General features: G+C 44.2%; 1 protein-coding gene across 12 annotated transcripts in view; it reads right to left on the reverse strand.

Moving 5' to 3' along the window:
* Positions 1 to 17,035, reverse strand: part of PARP16 (poly(ADP-ribose) polymerase family member 16) — a 72,113-nt gene that overhangs the window by 23,199 nt on the left and 31,879 nt on the right. For 5 of the 12 annotated variants that reach the window (XM_079125239.1, XM_079125245.1, XM_079125246.1 and 2 more), the window contains 2 exons: positions 16,902 to 16,954; positions 7,296 to 16,119 (listed from right to left, as the gene is read on the reverse strand). The exons of 3 other annotated variants lie outside the window; for them this stretch is intronic. In XM_079125239.1, coding sequence (XP_078981365.1) covers positions 15,909 to 16,119; positions 16,902 to 16,954 — 264 coding nt within the window. In that variant the 3' untranslated portion in view covers positions 7,296 to 15,908. 4 more of the 12 variants (XM_079125249.1, XM_079125251.1, XM_079125242.1 and 1 more) reach the window with 4 other exon arrangements.

A 17,035-nucleotide genomic window follows, 5' to 3' on the forward strand; every position in this document is an offset into this window, starting at 1 on the left:
TAATAAAAATAAATAAATAAAATAATATTACAAACATATGTAATTATATACATTCATAGTGCTATAGAAGATGAGGACAGGGAGTCATAGGACTTACATCACATACAGGAAAACAATGGAGATTCCCTGCAGCAGAGAAATATGGGTTGAGATCTGAAGCATCAGTGGATGATAACTGGGTGAAGTAGGCTGAAGAGCCTTCCAGCAGAGGAAACATCGGGCCAAGGCCCCAAGGCAGGAGGGACAGTGGCTCAGAGGCAAACCCTGTCTGGAAACAGCAGGGACAGAAAGTATGACCTAAGACTGCAGAAGTGGGCTGGCCAGGCCCCTGGGGCTCATAGGCCAGGTGAGAGTGCTGGTCTTCCACTGGAAAGTGATATGAACAGAGATCTGCAGCTTCGGGATTACTCTGACTGCTGTGTGCGTGGCCCCTGCCAGATGTTGAGTCAGGAATGGGAGGACTGGGAGACTCCTGTCTGCAGCACCTCCCCTCCCCATGAGGCTCTCCCACACATGCTCAAGCCAGCTGCAGCCTCAGTCCCATACTTCTGGCCTGAGATTGGAGCCTGAGCTCTTGCACCCTACTCTTGACCTCTTCAGTCCCTCTTGCTAGACACAGGAAGTCCTGCTGTCTTGCATTACTCAAATAGTCAGTCTTTCAGTTTGTATAAGTAGGTTTAAAAAGGTGACCCCCCCAAAGACACGTCTACAACCTAATTCACAGAACCTGTAAATGTGATCTTATTTGGAAAAATGGCCTTTGAGGATGTGATTAAAGATCATAAGAAGAGAAGAACATCCCTGCTTATCTAGGTAGACCCTAAACTCTATGTAATGGTGAGGCATAGCCAGGTGTGGGGGCACACGCTTGTAATTACAAGTTTGAGACCAGTCTCAGCAATTTAGTGAGGCCCTAAGCAACTTAGTGAAACCCTGTCTCAAACAAACAAACAAAAAAAAGGGTTGGGGATATGGCATAGTGATTAAGCACCCCTGGGTTCAATCCCTGGTAGTCAAAAAAAAAAAAAAAAAAAAAAAAAAAAAAAAAAAAAAAAGATTAAGGCAGAGGGAGATGTGACCCAGACAGAAGAGGAGGAAGTTATAGACCACGGAGAGGGAGATTGGGGTGAAATGGCCTCTAGTCAAGGAATGACAACATCTGCCAGAGCTGGAAGAGTCAAGAACGGAATCTCCCCTCAAGCCTCCAGAGGAAGTGCAGCCCTGCCAACTTGATTTCAGCCCAGTGATCTGATTTTGAGTTTTCGGCCTCCAGAACTAGGAGAGTAATTTTCTGGTTGTTTTCAGCCATCCATTTTGTGGGGATATCAGCCACAGGAAATTAATACAGTTGTGTACCTTGCTAGCTGCCCCTTCCTGATGTGCTTTTCTGGCCCCCTCTCCTTCAGGAGACCTCTAAATGGTGAAGTGGGCCAGGCTCCATTCTGACTTCTTTTCTTTTTCTCTTCTCTCCCCCTCCATGATCTCATCCATTCACTTAGCCTTCAGATATGATTTGTTCATTAACATCCTCCAAATTTTATCTCCACCCTGACCCTTCTCAAGGAGCTCAGGCATCTCCAGGGGTAGATGAAAAAGAAATTCATTCCTCACCCACAACCCCCCACAGGTCTGTCCCTGGCCCAGGCTTCCCTAGTTACTCAGTTCTGCAATCAGAAATGTGGTAACCATCCTGGATCTTCACCTCCCTCTTTTTTTTTTTTTTTTTTAGTTGTCAATGGACCTTTATTTTACTTATTTATATGTGGTGCTGAGAATCGAACCCAGTGCCTCACACATGCTAGGCAAGTGCTCCACCACTGAGCCACAACCCCAGCCCTCCACCTCCCTCTTACATCACATTCAAACTACTAACAAGTCTTGTGGGTCAGATTTCAAAATATCTCTCAAATCTATCCACTCACCTTCATTTCCATGGTCTCACCTCAGCCACCATCATGTCTCACCAGATGACTGTCAGCCTCCCAAGGCCTCCCAGCTTCTATTCTTACCCTTTCCCGTCCCTTCTCCTCACAGAAGTCAGTGAATTAAAAAAAAAAAAAAAAAAGAGATTGGGTTGCCATTTTTTTGGATCAGTTTTTTTTTGAGATAGAATTGACATAAAATTCATTGCACACTTAATGTGTACAATTTAATGTTTTAACATAGGTACACACCCATGAGATCATCTGTACAAACTCCCCAAAAGTATCCTCGTGCTCCTTTGAAATCCAGCTCTCCCTCCCCAGGCATTCAGTGATCTGCTTTAAGTCACTGTAGACTAGTTTGCATCTTCTAGAATTTCATATGAATGGAACAATATGCATATATTCTTTTTATATGGCTTAATGATTTTGAGATTCATGTATCAGTAATTCACCCTTTTTTATTCTGAACAATAAACATTCTATTGTATGAATGTACTGATGTGTTTATCCATTCTTCTGAAGGAGAACATTTGAGTTGTCCAGTTTTTAGCTATTATATAGAAAGCCACTATAAACATTCATGTACATGTAAGTCCCGATGTGGATTTCTGCTATCATTTTTCTTGGGTAAATACTTAAGAAAGAAACGACTATGTCTTATAGTAGGTGGACACTTAGCTTTTGGGAAAATTGCTGAGCTGTTTTTCAAAGTGTGCTACTTTACATTCCCACCACAGTGCACAAGTCACAGTTGTTCCACATTCTTGGCAGTGATCAGTATGGCTGGCCATTTAATTTTAGCTTCTTTAGTGGGTGTGCAGTGGTACCTCATTGTGTTTTAATTTATGTTTCCCTTATAAACAAGGAACATCTTCACCTGAGCTAATTTGCTATTTGTATATCTTTTTGGCAAAGTTTCTGAAATTTTTGATCATTTAAAAAAACTGGAGTTGTCTCATCGAGTTCTATATATATTTTGTGTAATCTAGATACAATTCCTTTGTTATTTATGTATTCTAGGTATATAAAGAAGTTTTAATGTTTTAGTAGATATGTGCGGCATCTCACATGCATTTATTTGATGTTTCAAGATGGTGAATGTTTTTTTCATATTTATTTGACACCTATATATCTTCTTTCATAGAATGCCTGTTAATACCACTGACTTATGTAAAAGATGGCTGACATTTTCCTTTTCATTTTATGCATAAATAAAAAGATGTGTAAAACAAAAAAAGTTTTAAAACTATATTCTCGGGCCTAAAGATGTAGTTGAGTCATAGAGCACTTGCCTAGCATATGTGAGGCCCTGATTCAATCCCCAGTGCCACAAAATTATATTCTAGATATAAGTCCTTTGGTGGCTGTGTTTTCATTTTTCTAAAACTTTCAGAAAGCAAGTTTTAAATTGTAAAGAAATACAGTTTATCAACTTTTCAATTTATTTGTAATTTTTGTATCAATTTATTTGTAATTTTTGTATCATATCTAAGAACTCTTTGCCCAACACAAGGGTATAAAGATTTTCTCCTATATTCTAGAAGATTTATGGGGTTTGTTTACACTTAGGTTTGTGATCCATTTGAATTAATTTTTGTTATGGTGTGAAGTAAGGGTAGAAGTTCAGTTTATTCCCCCCCCCCCCCACAAATACCCAGTTGTTCAAGGTTTTTTTTTTTTTTTTTTTTTTTGGGGTGCTAGGGATTGAACCCAGGGCCTTGTGCATGCAAGACCAACTACCAACTGAGCTATATCCTTAGCCCCTGGGACCATTTGTTGAAAAGACTATCCTTTCTCCAAAGGCTGATACTTCTGTAAAAAGTCAAGTGACATGAAAACAATTCCATTTACAACAGCTTCAAAACAAAATAGGAACAAAATACCCAGGAATAAACCTATCCAAGGAGGTGAAAGACTTCTACAAGGAAAATTACAGAACTCTGAAAAAGTAAATTGAAGAAGACAATAGAATATGGAAAGATCTCCTTATGTTCATATACTGGCAGAATTAATGACTGTATCACCAAAGTGATCTACTAATTCAACACAATTCCCATCAAAATACAAAGGATATTCTTCAGAGAAACAGAAAGAATATCCTAAAATTCATATGGGAGAACATAAGACCCAGAAAGCTATCCTAAGCAAAAATAATTCTGGAAGCATCACAATATCTAATTTAAAATTTTATTACAAAGACATAGTAACAAAAACATCCTGGTTCTAGCATAAACAGACATATATACCAATGGAACAGAATAGAAGAAGCAGAGACAAACCCATACAGCTACAGTCATCTGATCCTTAACAAAGGTACCAAAAACATATTGGAGAAAAGACAGCCTTGGTAACAAATGGTGCTGGAAAAACTGGATATTGCTAAGTAGAAGAACAAAACTAGATCTCTCTTGTGCACAAAGGTGCACCTTTTCAAAAGTCAATTCCAAATCAATCAAAGATCTAAGCATAAGACTGGAAACTTTAGGTGGGCACAGTAGTGAGTGCCTGTAATCCCAGTGACTCAGAAGGCTAAGGCAGAAGGGTCTCAAGTTCAAGGGCAGCCTGAGCAACCTGTGAGACCCTAACTCAAAAATAAATACATAAATAAAAAGCGCTGGGGATGTAGTTGAGTGGTTCAAACACCAGTACAAGAAAGAAAAGAAGGAAGGAAGGAAGATATAAAGGAAGGAAAGAAGGGAAAAGAAACGCAGAAACTTTGCAACCACTTGCAAAAAACAGGAGAAGCACTTTAACATACAGGCACAGGCAACAATTTTCTGAATAGGACTCCTATAGCTCCGGAAATAATAGCAAGAATCAATAAATGGGATAGAATAAAATTAAAAAGCTTCTTCATAGCAAAGAAAAATAATTAACAGAGAGAAGTGAGAGCCTTAGAGAATGAGAGAAAATCTTTACCAACTACTCTTCTGACCAAGGATTAACATGCAGAATATATTAAAGACAAAAAACTCAACAACAAAAACCCCATTCAACAAATGGGCAAATGAACTTAACAGAAACTTCTCAAAAAAAGTACAAACAGCCAAGTATGTGAAAAAATGCTCATCATCTTTAGCTATTAGGGAAATGCAAATCAAAACTATATTGAGAGTCCATCTTGAAAATATCAAGTCTTCCAATTCATAGTCTCAACCTCATTTAGATATTCTTAATTTCCCCCAGCTATGTTTTCTAGTTTTCAGTAGACAAGTCTTACACCTTTCAGATTTATCCCTATTTCATATCTTTGATATTGTAAATGGTTTGTTTTTATAATGTCAAATTTCTAAATGTTTGCTGCTCATATACAGGCATACAATTGATTTTCATATATTGATTTTGTATATTGCAATTTTGCTAAACTGACTCATTTTAGTAACTTCTGTTACTCAGGATTTTCTCTGTGCATGATCATGCCATTTGTAAATAACTGACAGTTTTACTTTTTCCTTTCCAAACTATATGCTTATTATTATTATTATTATTATTATTATTATTATTATTATTATTATATTACACTGGCTAGGATCAGTACAATCTTAAGGAGACATGGTAAGAGCAGACCCTTCTTGCCTCATTCTGAATCTTAGAGGAAAGGCACTCAATTAAGTTGGAAATTAGCAGTATGTTTTGTATGAAGTCACCTATCAGGTTGAGGGAATTCCTTACTTTGCCTACTTTGCTAAGGGTGTTTTTATTTTTGGATCAGGAATAAATGTTGGATTTTGTCAAATGCTTTTCCTGCTTCTACTGGTGATCATATGTATTTTTTTTTCTTTTTCAGTTGTTAATATGTAAATTCTATTAATTAATTTTCTTTTTATTTTCTTTACTCCCAACTCCCAACCCCTGAACTGGAGATTGAACCCAAGGGTGCTTTACCACATCCCCAGCAACCCCCTATCCCACATCTTTTTTTTTTTTTTTTTTTTTTTGGTACTGGGGAGTGAATCCAGGGGTACTTAATCACTGTGCCACATCCCCAGCCCTTCTTTGTTTTTTATTTAGAGACAGGGTCTCACTGAGTTGCTTAGGACCTTGATAAATTGCTGAGGCTGGCTTTGAACTTGCAATCCTCCTGCCTCAGCCTCCCAAGCTGCTGGGATTACAGGTGTGTGCCACCCCACTAGGCCTATTAATTGATTTTCAAAGGTTACTTCAACCTGGTATTTATAGGTTAACCCCACTTGGTCATGAAGCATTATCCTTTATGTATCACTGGACTTACTTTGCTGGAATTTTGATTGAAAAAAATTTGCATTTATGTTCATAAAGGATATTGGCCTATAGTTTTCTCTTCCTGGAATGACTCTTGTCTGGTTTTGGTAACAAGGCATAATGCTGGCCTCACACAATAAGTTGTAAAGTACTCCTTTCTTTTCAGTCTTCTGGAAGTGTCTGTATAAAATTGGTGTTATTACTTCCTTAAATGTCTGGTAGAATTTACCAGTGAAGGCTTCTGGGTCTGGAGTTTTCTTTGTGGGAAGGCTTTTTGTTGTTGTTGTTGTTTTAACACCTTTATTTATTTTTATGTGGTGCTGAGGATTGAACCCAGTAAGTGCCTCATACATGCAAGGCAAGTGCTCTGCCACTGAGCCAGCCCACTGTGACAAGGCTTTTAACTATAAATTCCATTATCTATTTCTTCTCAGATGGTGTCTCACCATCAGCCTTCAGGGTCTTCCACTCATACCCGTCTAAGTTCTCCCTGTGGCTGACAAGGCCTGTCTGGTCTGTTCCTGCCTTTCCCTCCAACTCATCTCTGCCACCTTCTTCCACTCACATGTTCCAGTCACATGTGACTTCTGGTTATTCCTAAATTAGGCCCAGCTCTTCCCCACCTCAAGCCCTTGGCACTGCCTTTTACTCTACCTGGACGCTCTCCCGCAGCCCTCTGCATAGTCGTTTCTCATTCTCAGTCCCCATGTCTCAGATTCTATGTCGTGGTCTTCGCTGACCATTAGATCCAGGGTAGGGGCAGCTGCTTACGGTCTCCCACAAAATCCTATTTACTTCCTTCATAATATAAAACACATAAATCACACTCCACCATTATTGTTTACTTTTTATCTGTTTGCTAAAAGCAGGAATCTTGTCTGTCTTGTTCATGGCTGTATTCTCTGCATCCAGCACAAGACTTGCCACAAACAAGGTGAGGTATTGAATGACTGTTTGTTGAATAATTAGACTAAATTAATGGGTCAGCCTGTTGGTCAGTCAGGTTGCACGTCAGGGAAGCAGTGAGTCCTCTGGGAGCCTCTTGGTCAGTCTGAGGTTTTAGGTCGCCCTGGAGCAGGTTAGGCAGCCATTGAGAGTGGGCCAGTAGCTCTGTGGGGTGGATCTGTGTCACTGATGAGCCCCCTGTAAAGTCAACCCAGAATTGTGGAGGACAGAAAGTAGCAAAAGACCCAGGCCTTCCCTCAGGAAGCTCCCAGCCCACCTCCCTACCTGGAGTCTCACTGATCCCCATTCCCCACCCAGCAGATGAAGTCGGTGTGGTACCAGGGAAGTGGGGAGGCACTGAGCCTGTCCCAATGGCTGGCAGCTGCTGAGCAGTAACTGCTACAGGATTTTCAATCCCATAAAAGCCTCACCTGCAGCTGCAGTCTCAGGAAGAGCCTGAGGAGGAGGCACAGAGAGGGCTTTGTAGCTCTTTCCCCACCCTACCTCCCAGCCTCCCCTGACCTGGCCTCTCTGTTCATGGAAACTCCCCCACTGGACCTGGCTGCCTGGTCCCAGGAGACAGGCTGTAGTGCACGTTGCCACTGTCCACTTTCCACATGAGCCTGTACCTCTAGGGCCACTCCTCGCAACTAACCCTACTCTCGGTGACCCTCTCCATAGAAAGGAGGAGGTCCAGCTCTCTGGATGAGGCAGAGGCCTTGCACGGAAAATGAGACTTGCGCAGTTAATCCCAGGTTTCCCCAGGAACACCTATGCTGTGGGGTCATGGATGTGCCTGGAGTTCCATCACAGAGTATGTGGAGGAGGCATCAGAGCTGCTTGTATGGGAAGCAGCTGTTTGCAATAACTGAGCAGCAGCACCCATGCCGCCAGCAATCTCTGAGCCTCAGTCCTGCTCACTGAGAAACTCCATGACCAGGAGGCCCCACTCATGGTGACATCATCCCCGCTTGCAGTGCTGAAGGAAATGAGCTCAGAACAGCCATCGGAGGCAGCCTGTTTACTTTCAGAGACCCTGGCCGTCAGCAGCTCTTTGACCAGACATTCCCTGTCCTGGCCAGCATGAAGCAGAAATTTCCTTAAACACATTACTGTGGCTACAACCCACCAATTGCTCCCTTGCTTTCAATTTTTTTCAATCGGAAAATTCCCAGTTCTGCCCCAAACACAGCAGCCCAGAGATGGTAGGGAGAGGTCACAAAGACCCCCAGAGGTCTTCTACAGCTCAAGGTACTCCCACCTCCCTAGTAATCTCTAGAGGCGGGAGACCGCCAAACCAATTTTTAGCCCTTCATATGTGGGGGGGTCAGAGGGGTAGCCAGTATGACCTCCAGGGCAGACCCTCCCTCCCTGTCTCCCCTAGGGCTTCTGCCACCCTGAGCTCAGTTTCTGAGCATTTCCCAACTCAGCAACCCTGGCTGCACCCTAGACCCCTCCCTCATTCCCTACAGGTCAAGGATATTTCAGGAGAGCATAAGAACTGCCAGTTTTAACAGGCTCCAGGGGATTCCCAAGATGGTCACCCCCACCAATTCTGGCTGAGAGGCGCTATCTCCCGCCCTACCCAAACTGCTGTCCTGCTGGAATTCATTCTAGAGGCCTTGAGGGGACAGAAGTCATGGGGTAGCTCCAGGATCCTAAGGCCACCTATGCTAAGAGCAGAGCAAGAGCCTTCCAGGAGTATCAATCATGGGGGACAGCTGCCCTGGCTGGATTTGCCCACTACTGGGGCTGGGCAGGCAGGCACAGACATGTTGGGGGCCTAAGGCCTTACCTGACCCAGCTCTGCCCTGTGGCCCGATCCTACTTAGCTCAGCATCCTGCAGCACTGGGGAGCAGTTCAGGGACAGAATTCAGATGGAAGTGGACCTTGAGCCCGTTCCATAGTCCTTGTATGTACCCAAGACTGAGATGTCAGGGGTCCACATCAGAGAACAGGATGGAGGGGTAGAGAACAGAATTCACACACAGATCTGCATCTGCACTGAAAAAAGGGCCAGATTCTCTCCAACTGTGCCCTCTGCCCCCAACTACAACAGGCCAGAACCCCTTAAACAGGTGGCTTAGATGAATTTGATTAGTCAACATTTCTACTGAACCCAAAGTTGGTAGGGAACAAAAGCTGGAAAGACTCTAGAAAAGAATAGAGACTAATATTTACTGAACATCTACTATGCTCAGCACTTTACACATTATTTCTCACAACAATCAAGAGAAAAGTTAAGTAACTCTAAAGGACATAAAGCCCATCATAACAGAACTGGAATTAAAACCCAGTTCTGTCTGAATCCCAAGTTCCTACAATTAGGCTTCTCCCAAGTTGACCTTTAAAAAGCAATTAAGTCAGGAACTAACCATATTTCTTCTGTAAACTAAAAAAGGCCTATAAAGTTAATGGTGAGCAATCTGACCCCTTCACTCTAAAGGTGAGGAAACTGAGGCCAGATCATAGAGGGAGTCTGAGCTAGGTGTCAGAATGGTATTTGAGACTCTTGGATCAGTAACCCTCCCATCACCCCTGCCTCTCATAGTCCTGAGCCACCCAGGCAAGGGAAGAGATCACAGAAATGCTGCAAGCTCTGCCCTCTAGGAGATCAGACAGAGAAACACAAACCAACGTTCACACAGGCAGACATGTATACACAAGCAAAGGTGCACAGAGAGCCACCCAGACAGATGTACCATGTCGTTCTTATCTCGCTGTCTACCATGGTTTCTTTCCATGAGGAAAAAGGTAAAAAGGGCCCTAGTCCTGGGCCACTCTTTAGATGACAACAATTTGGCTCTACTCCAGCCACAGACACCTCTCCAAATTTCCAGTACCCAGTGCAGCACTAGTCACAGAGCAAGCACTTTAAACATATCCAGTGAGCAAACCACATTAGGAATGAATCTGTGAATGCTTCTGCACAAATTATAGACACACATACATGCTTTCAGAGGCTTACTAACATACTATTGGTAAATAAGCACACAATCTCAGAGACACATATGCCTAAGCTTACACCTAGAAGGACAAGTTCACATGTATACCAAAATGACCTCACAGGCATACTCCCATTGACACACATGTGCAGGAGCAGGCCATTCATCTCTGCAAAAATGTAGAAGCCCATGCTTTCCCTCAAAGATATCCACAGCCTCACAGAGAGATGTGGACACTTCCACACAGCACACTTTCTACAAGGAACCCATCTCCAGTCAGACATGCAGCCACCCACACAGACAAGCCGAGAACAGTTGCACAAACCCTCACCGATATCCTCAGCTACACAAAGGCAAAGTGGTAGGCCAGAGACAGACTGGGAGTGAGCCACCTGCCCACAGAGACCCCTGGGCCGCCTGTCTGCCTCCCTCCCCTCCTGTCTGCGGCCAGAGGGGGCTCCTAGAGGAATTCCTCCTGCGGACTGGCCTAGAAAGTCTGCTCTCTCCTCCCCCGCAGTTCCAAGCCACAAGAGTCCTAGGGAGAGCAGCAGAGCAGCAGATGGTGTGTGTTGCAGGGGCTCCCCTTCCAAAGGACTCTGCCCTCAGTCCCCAGGTGCCTCCTGTGGTATGACCAACCCCAGGCTGGGCCCTGGATGCTGCACAGTGGCAGAGCCTCACTCAGGTCCTGCTGCTCCAGCTCTGTTCCCAAAAGGATGATTTAGAAGCTCCTAGAGAACAGTGCTTTTCCAGGGGCCTTGCTTCCACAGGAAATGGCTCAGCCATGAGCCTGATCTCCAAAACAGGTCTAGGATGAAAACACCACTGCTCCTCGCCACAAACATGGCCAGATCCTCCTGCTCAGAGCCTCTAACGTCATCATAGCCACAGCATCCACAGCACTCTGAGGCCATAGGAAGTAAAGGCCAGAGTTGTAGTCCCTCTTCTATCTCCACTCTGTGCCCACATCTGTAAAAGAAGGCATTTGGGTGTGTAGGCTTTGAATCTAGCTAGAATAATGTAGGCATCTCAAATTACCTGGTGAATCTCCTGGGCAGAAGTGAAGGGTCTCTGATCCCAGGGACAGTAAACTAGTAGGAGTTTATTCTTAACTGACAGTCGTCATTACAAACATGGGGCTTGTCTGGAAGTGACTTGAGGCTAAGGTGCCTGGTAACAGGGCAAAAGAGGGACTCAGAGAGAATGTCCTGTCCAGCCTTGGAGACAAACAGTGACCTCCCCTCTGTCTACCACCCTGGCCAGGTTCCACAGGCCTCTGCTGGAGGTGGACACAGGGCTGTAGCCCCACCAGTCAGGCGAGCCAAGACAGGAATGCTGCTCGTCACAGCTGGCCAGACAGGGGAGGCTGTTTATTCTGTGATGTCAGGAACATCTCAGACAATCAGGAGGATTTGGCTGCTGGCAGCCCCTGGATGTGAGGTCTCAAAGAAATCATAATCAAAGCAGGCTGATGGCTGGAGCTCCGAGCAGGCAGTGGGGGTGAGAGGGTGGGATGGTCTCCTGCCTGCCCCACATTCAGAGCCATGTGCACCTCTGAGTTCACCTCCTGGATCCGCAGCCATGGGGCTGGACAGATGACCACAGCTAAGCCCAGGACCATACTTGATAGAGTGGACATAAAGGGAGCCTTCCCATGGGATCCATCACAGGTACCCTGCTTATAAAACAGTGCAGAGGTAACAGCCTCAGTCTGGAAAGGGAGCTCATTTTCTACCTAGGCTTCCTCCACCACCAATCCAGATCCTTTTTGCTCAGACAGTCCCTTGAGCTATGGCCTGTACCCACCTACCTTGCTTATTATTCCAACTTTGGTTCTTTCTGGCCTTTTCCCTTTGGGAAAGTTACCTCTCTGAGCCTGCTTCTTCTTAGTATCTTCCTTGTAAGGAAACTGTGAGGATTAAATAAATCTTTCAATACACATATCATGCAGAAGGCACTTGACAAATGGTAGTGCCCTTGTCCTCATCCCTTCTCTGATTGTTACAGTCCTAAGAGCCAGATTCTTCGAGTTCCACCCAGTGCTGCTTCCAGATCTCAGAATGCCACAGTGTTTCCTAGGTTGGAAGCCTTTCTAGAGAAGAGTTCAAGTTGAACCAAGTAGGTTCCTTGATACTGAGGCCACAAAAGGCCTCAGAACATGGTAGCTTTTTGTGTGTTTTGCCCATCTCTCGTTTTGCACAAATTTGAGAGCCTTGTGGGGATAGTCCAAGGGTCAAGAGAGTTAAACTTCATCAATCTAGACACAGCAGCTTAGAAGTCATATCTTTTTATAGTTAGTAACAGTCTTGTACCAAAAATAATGACATTCCAGGATGGCAAAGGATATCGACTAAGACCTCTCTGCATCTCTATTCTCTGCAAAACCCAATTTAACTTAAACTCTTAAATAAAAAGGAAAGTGTTGGTCACATAAGTGAACAGCCTGGCTTTAAGCACTACTGGGTTTAGTATTCCAATAGCATCACAGGACTTGGTGGCCCTGCTTTCTGCCTTGTTGGAAGCAAGATGGAAACAGAACGGCCAGCCTCTCACATCCAGGAGCAATGGAAATGCAAAGTTTCTTTCCCAGGAGCCTCAGCAAAAATTGGGGTTTATTTTGTTGCCATTCTGTTATCTCATTGGGTCACGTGCCTATGCCTGAAGCAATCATAGAGGCCAATCACTGCTCTACTCAGAGTACGTGGGTGAAGGGTACAGACAGTTCTCTTTACCAAGATCCAATGACAGCCAGGCATGGTGGCTCATGCCACTTGGGAGGCTAAGACAGAAGGATAGTAAGTTTGAGACTAGACAAGGTACATAATGACACCCTGTCTCAAAAAAATAAAAATAAAAACAAAAACCTGTCAGTGAGACTGGGAAAAGGGGTTTGTTCCCTAAGGAGGACACTGGGGTATGGTACCAGGAGGGTAAATGACCCCTAGGTGATGAGAAGATGTAGCCTTATCTAAAAGAAATCAGTGGTCAAACAGGTCAGTACTTTTCAAGCACCCTCAAGTCCTTTAAAAATATAATTAATGTGCTAGTTTTAAATTCCTACAGGCTTCCGATAGGCAATATGCTACAAACCCCTTTGTGATAGCCATTACTTCCTTGAGAATAGTAAAACTGCATATTTAAGCCAGTCTGCAATGTGTGCTTCCACATTTAAACTGGCCTGGTCTCCTTCCTGCCCCCTCTAGTGGGCATTTGACTGACCTGACCAATGCTGTCAAGACTGGTTAGAAGGGCAAGCAGCACCACATGCTTTCTGACTAGGTCCACCCTAGGCCAAATGGGGATAGAGCAAAGTTTGGCTCCCATGGACCCACCCTCTGACATGATCAAAACTCCTTTTGCCCTTGAATCTCCATTGATTTCTTTTTCTTTCACCAACATGCCCCAACCCATTACTAAAATCTGTTCTTAGGAAAGGCTGTGTTATTAGATATATGTGTGTGAATTAGGTGTATGAATAAGCACCAAATCAATAGTTTGAGCTCTCTCAGAGCTATTTAACTTTAAATGAAACACAAGGCTCTATCCTGCCTGCCTCACTAGCCCAAAAGGTACTTTTGGTGACAGGGCAATTGGGACTTCCTGAAAGCAAGCAACAACCTTTGCTAAAACCCTCACCCATCCACACCGCCTTGCCGATGTAGTTTTTTCTTCACATTTAACTTCAAGCCCCTTTTGCTGACATTCAGCCATGATTCTGCTATCGCCAAGGAAAGTTCTTTCATCCATTTGTCCATTTATTCATTCAACAAACTTTTCTTGAGCCTCCATCATCTATTAGGCACAGGGATATATAAAGCTGACCCAGGCCCTGTCCTCAAGAGGTCTGCGGTTAAATTTTAATGCAGGAAACATCAACTTTACTATCAGATTTTTTTTAACACAAGCAAAGCACAGTCCAGTGGCAGGTATAAAGTGTTCAGCAAATGCCGCTTCCCCTTCAGAATACAGAAACTGTAGCGGAACACTGGAAATTTTTGAAAAACCCATTCCAGGCGGACAAGGGCGCCAGAAAAGTGGGTGGGGATGGTGGTTTCTATCTTGCTTCAGAATGTTGGGATTTGTTTTGGATGTTCCAAATGTCAGGTTGGAGATGCATGCAAAAGAGAGGGGCTTATTCTAACCAGATCAGAGCTAGAGGCAGCCCAGGACACTGTCTCCATGGTGCACAACCCCAGACAGTTTGGAAACAAACAAACCCATCCAGAGGAGGGAGTCTGACAAAGGCAAAAACAAACAAAGACCAAGAAATGGAAAACTCAGGAGGTGGGGCATGGATAGAAGAGAGGAGTGGGGAAAGAAGGGGGATGCATGGTGGAGGGGCTTAAGGAGAGGTCTGGTCCTGTTTTAGCGTGAGGAGCTCAATTCAGTCCTGGGGGGGGGCCTAAGAATCACCATGGCAACAGGGAGGGAGAGTGCGGGAGACTCCATGCCAACACAAACCTTCTGGGCTTGGCGGATAGGCTCAGATGGGATGGGACCATGTTCTAAAGAAAAATATCCGAATCAGGTCTTTAAATCACAAATTCCCCACCTTCTGGTTCTGTAGGCAATGTTTAATGAAATCAATTAATCAGAAACAGCATTGACTCACATCCCCTATGCCATCTCTCTCTCATCTACACATGTACATGTGTCCAAAACCCCACCATGAAACCCTTTCCCCTTGAAGAGGAAACTGACAGTTCATAGGATCCCTGAGCCCTCCCCACAGGCACCTGACCTGTGAGAAGGCTCCCTAGCCACATCTCCCAAAACTATACCCCCGACAATGGCATTAGTGGCAGAGGATTGAGGGAGTTGGTTTTCCTAAGCCCAAGGTAGATGGAGCCCCAAAGTGAGTTGGCTCCAACTGAACTACCATCTGGCCTCCCCTGCCATCAGCTGTCTGGTGAAGCTGCTGACACAGTGGATATTTCTTCCTCTCCATGGAGAGGGGAAATGGCGCCTGCCACACAAGCCTGAGCTCCCAAATCCCAGTGCCACAAATTTGCCATTTCCTAGAACTGGTTGGCTTGTGGACCTGCCTTCCATTTAGAGTAGAGCTGTGAGTCTCATTTAGGGTTTGTCTCCTTCCTGCCTGTCCATTCCCAGGTGCCCAGAGGTCACACTATTCCCCATTTCCCTGGTCTAGGACTGCCTCATTCATTAGACAAGGTAGGCACTGTGCCTAAGGTGCGTGTTACAAAATGTTTAATTTCTTTTAAAATCAAAAAGGAAAACTTTCTGCATTTACAAATGCAGTTTTAAAATAAAAATTTAAAATACTTTTTGAAAGAGGAAGTGGAAAACACAAAGGCAAGAAAGACCAGGGCCCACAGAAGTCTTAAAGCAGCTCTGCTTTAGCCTGCCTTCTAGTCCACTCAAACCCACTTGATTCCAGGGATTTCTGTCCCCCACATCAAAATATACCAATCTGAAGTCCTGGAGCTTCTGGAGAGTAAGATCATTTTTTATTTATCTTCACATCCCCATACCATGTCAGGTGTATTACATCAGCATCTTTGTGTGTGTGTGTGCGTGTGTGTGTGTGTGTGTTGCTAGGGATTACACCCAGGGCCTTATGCCTGCGAGGCAAGCACTCAATCAGCTCAGCTATATCCCCAATCCTGCTTTCTGCATTAGCATCTTTTCTATCTTTTTTTTTTTTTGGCCATGGTAGGGAGATAGGAAAAAAAAATAGTTAGGTTTGGAATAAATATTGCCTGAATGAATGAGATCCACTCCTCAGTCCTGCTCTCCAACAGCAAGCTAATGTCACAGCAGAGTCAAGTCAAAACAGGTTTCTTAATCTGAGACGTATGGCTAGGTCTTGAGGAACTAAGAACTCCAGGAAACTATGACAAAATTCCACATCTATGAAGTTTTGACCACATTCCCTACAGGAACTCCACTGCCACCCCTCCTAACACTGCAAATCCAACAGACGCTTCTCAGGTACAATCCTATTTCTCCACAGCATTTGACTCTGATCATCCAGCCCTCCTTTCTGGTTTCCGCAACACCTTGCTGTCTTGACTTCCTCCTGTTTTCTCTGGACACTCCTGCTCTGCCTCCTTTGCAGGCTCTCTGCTCTGTTGGACCATTAAAAAAATAAAAATAATAAAAATAAAATAATTACAGCAGCAGCAGCCAAAAAATATCATCTATTTTTTCTGTGCTGGCTCTATCCAATCAGTTCTTTTAACCCTCAAAAGAATCCTGAATCCATTCTCCAACCACCAGCCTGTGATTTTCCTGAAAACAAAATCTTATTTTCCTTGCTTAAAACCTCCTAATGGCTTTCCCGGCCCACAGTTTTAAGGTCTTTCAAGACGCCCCTGCCCCACTCTCCAGCCCAATTTCTCACCACCTTCCTTCCCTTCACAACCCTTCTACTTTTAGCTTCTCCAAGAACTGCAGGTCTTCGCATGTGCTCTTCCCACTACATTAAACACTCTTTCTCACTCTCTTGGTTTAAACTGACACTGGTTGTGAGATGGACATTGAAATCAGTCTGCCAGGTGTGACTCCCCATTGATCACTTTTTAGCCTTCAAACCTTGGGCAAACTCTGAGATTTTTGCTCCTCATCTCTTGATACGGCCTTCTGTGAAGACCAAAGAAATCAGTACATATAAGGTGCTTTGCCACACTACGTGTGTCAGCTCCATGCTTCCTGATCCCAGACCATATCAGGGCTCCTTGCCAAGCGTTTCCCAAAATTCTTATAATACCACATAAAACATGTGTCCATCTGCCCACCTTGCCAGACTGTCAGCTCCATGAGGGTAGGGGCATTTCTGATCCTGCTTGTATTCCTAGTGCCTGGTATACTGTAGGTGCTCTTATTTGTGAGAACAATGACAACAAATCCCACCTACTAGATATCCTGGTGATACACGCTCTCCAGCAAATGGGCACCTTGAACAAGGAAAGAGAGGATACGATTTTTAACAACAGGATATGCACAGCCAACTCAGGCTGAGGCTGAAAGCAGCCACA

This window comes from Sciurus vulgaris (assembly GCF_902686455.1).
Source record: "Sciurus vulgaris genome assembly, chromosome: 2".
NCBI lineage: Eukaryota > Metazoa > Chordata > Mammalia > Rodentia > Sciuridae > Sciurus > Sciurus vulgaris.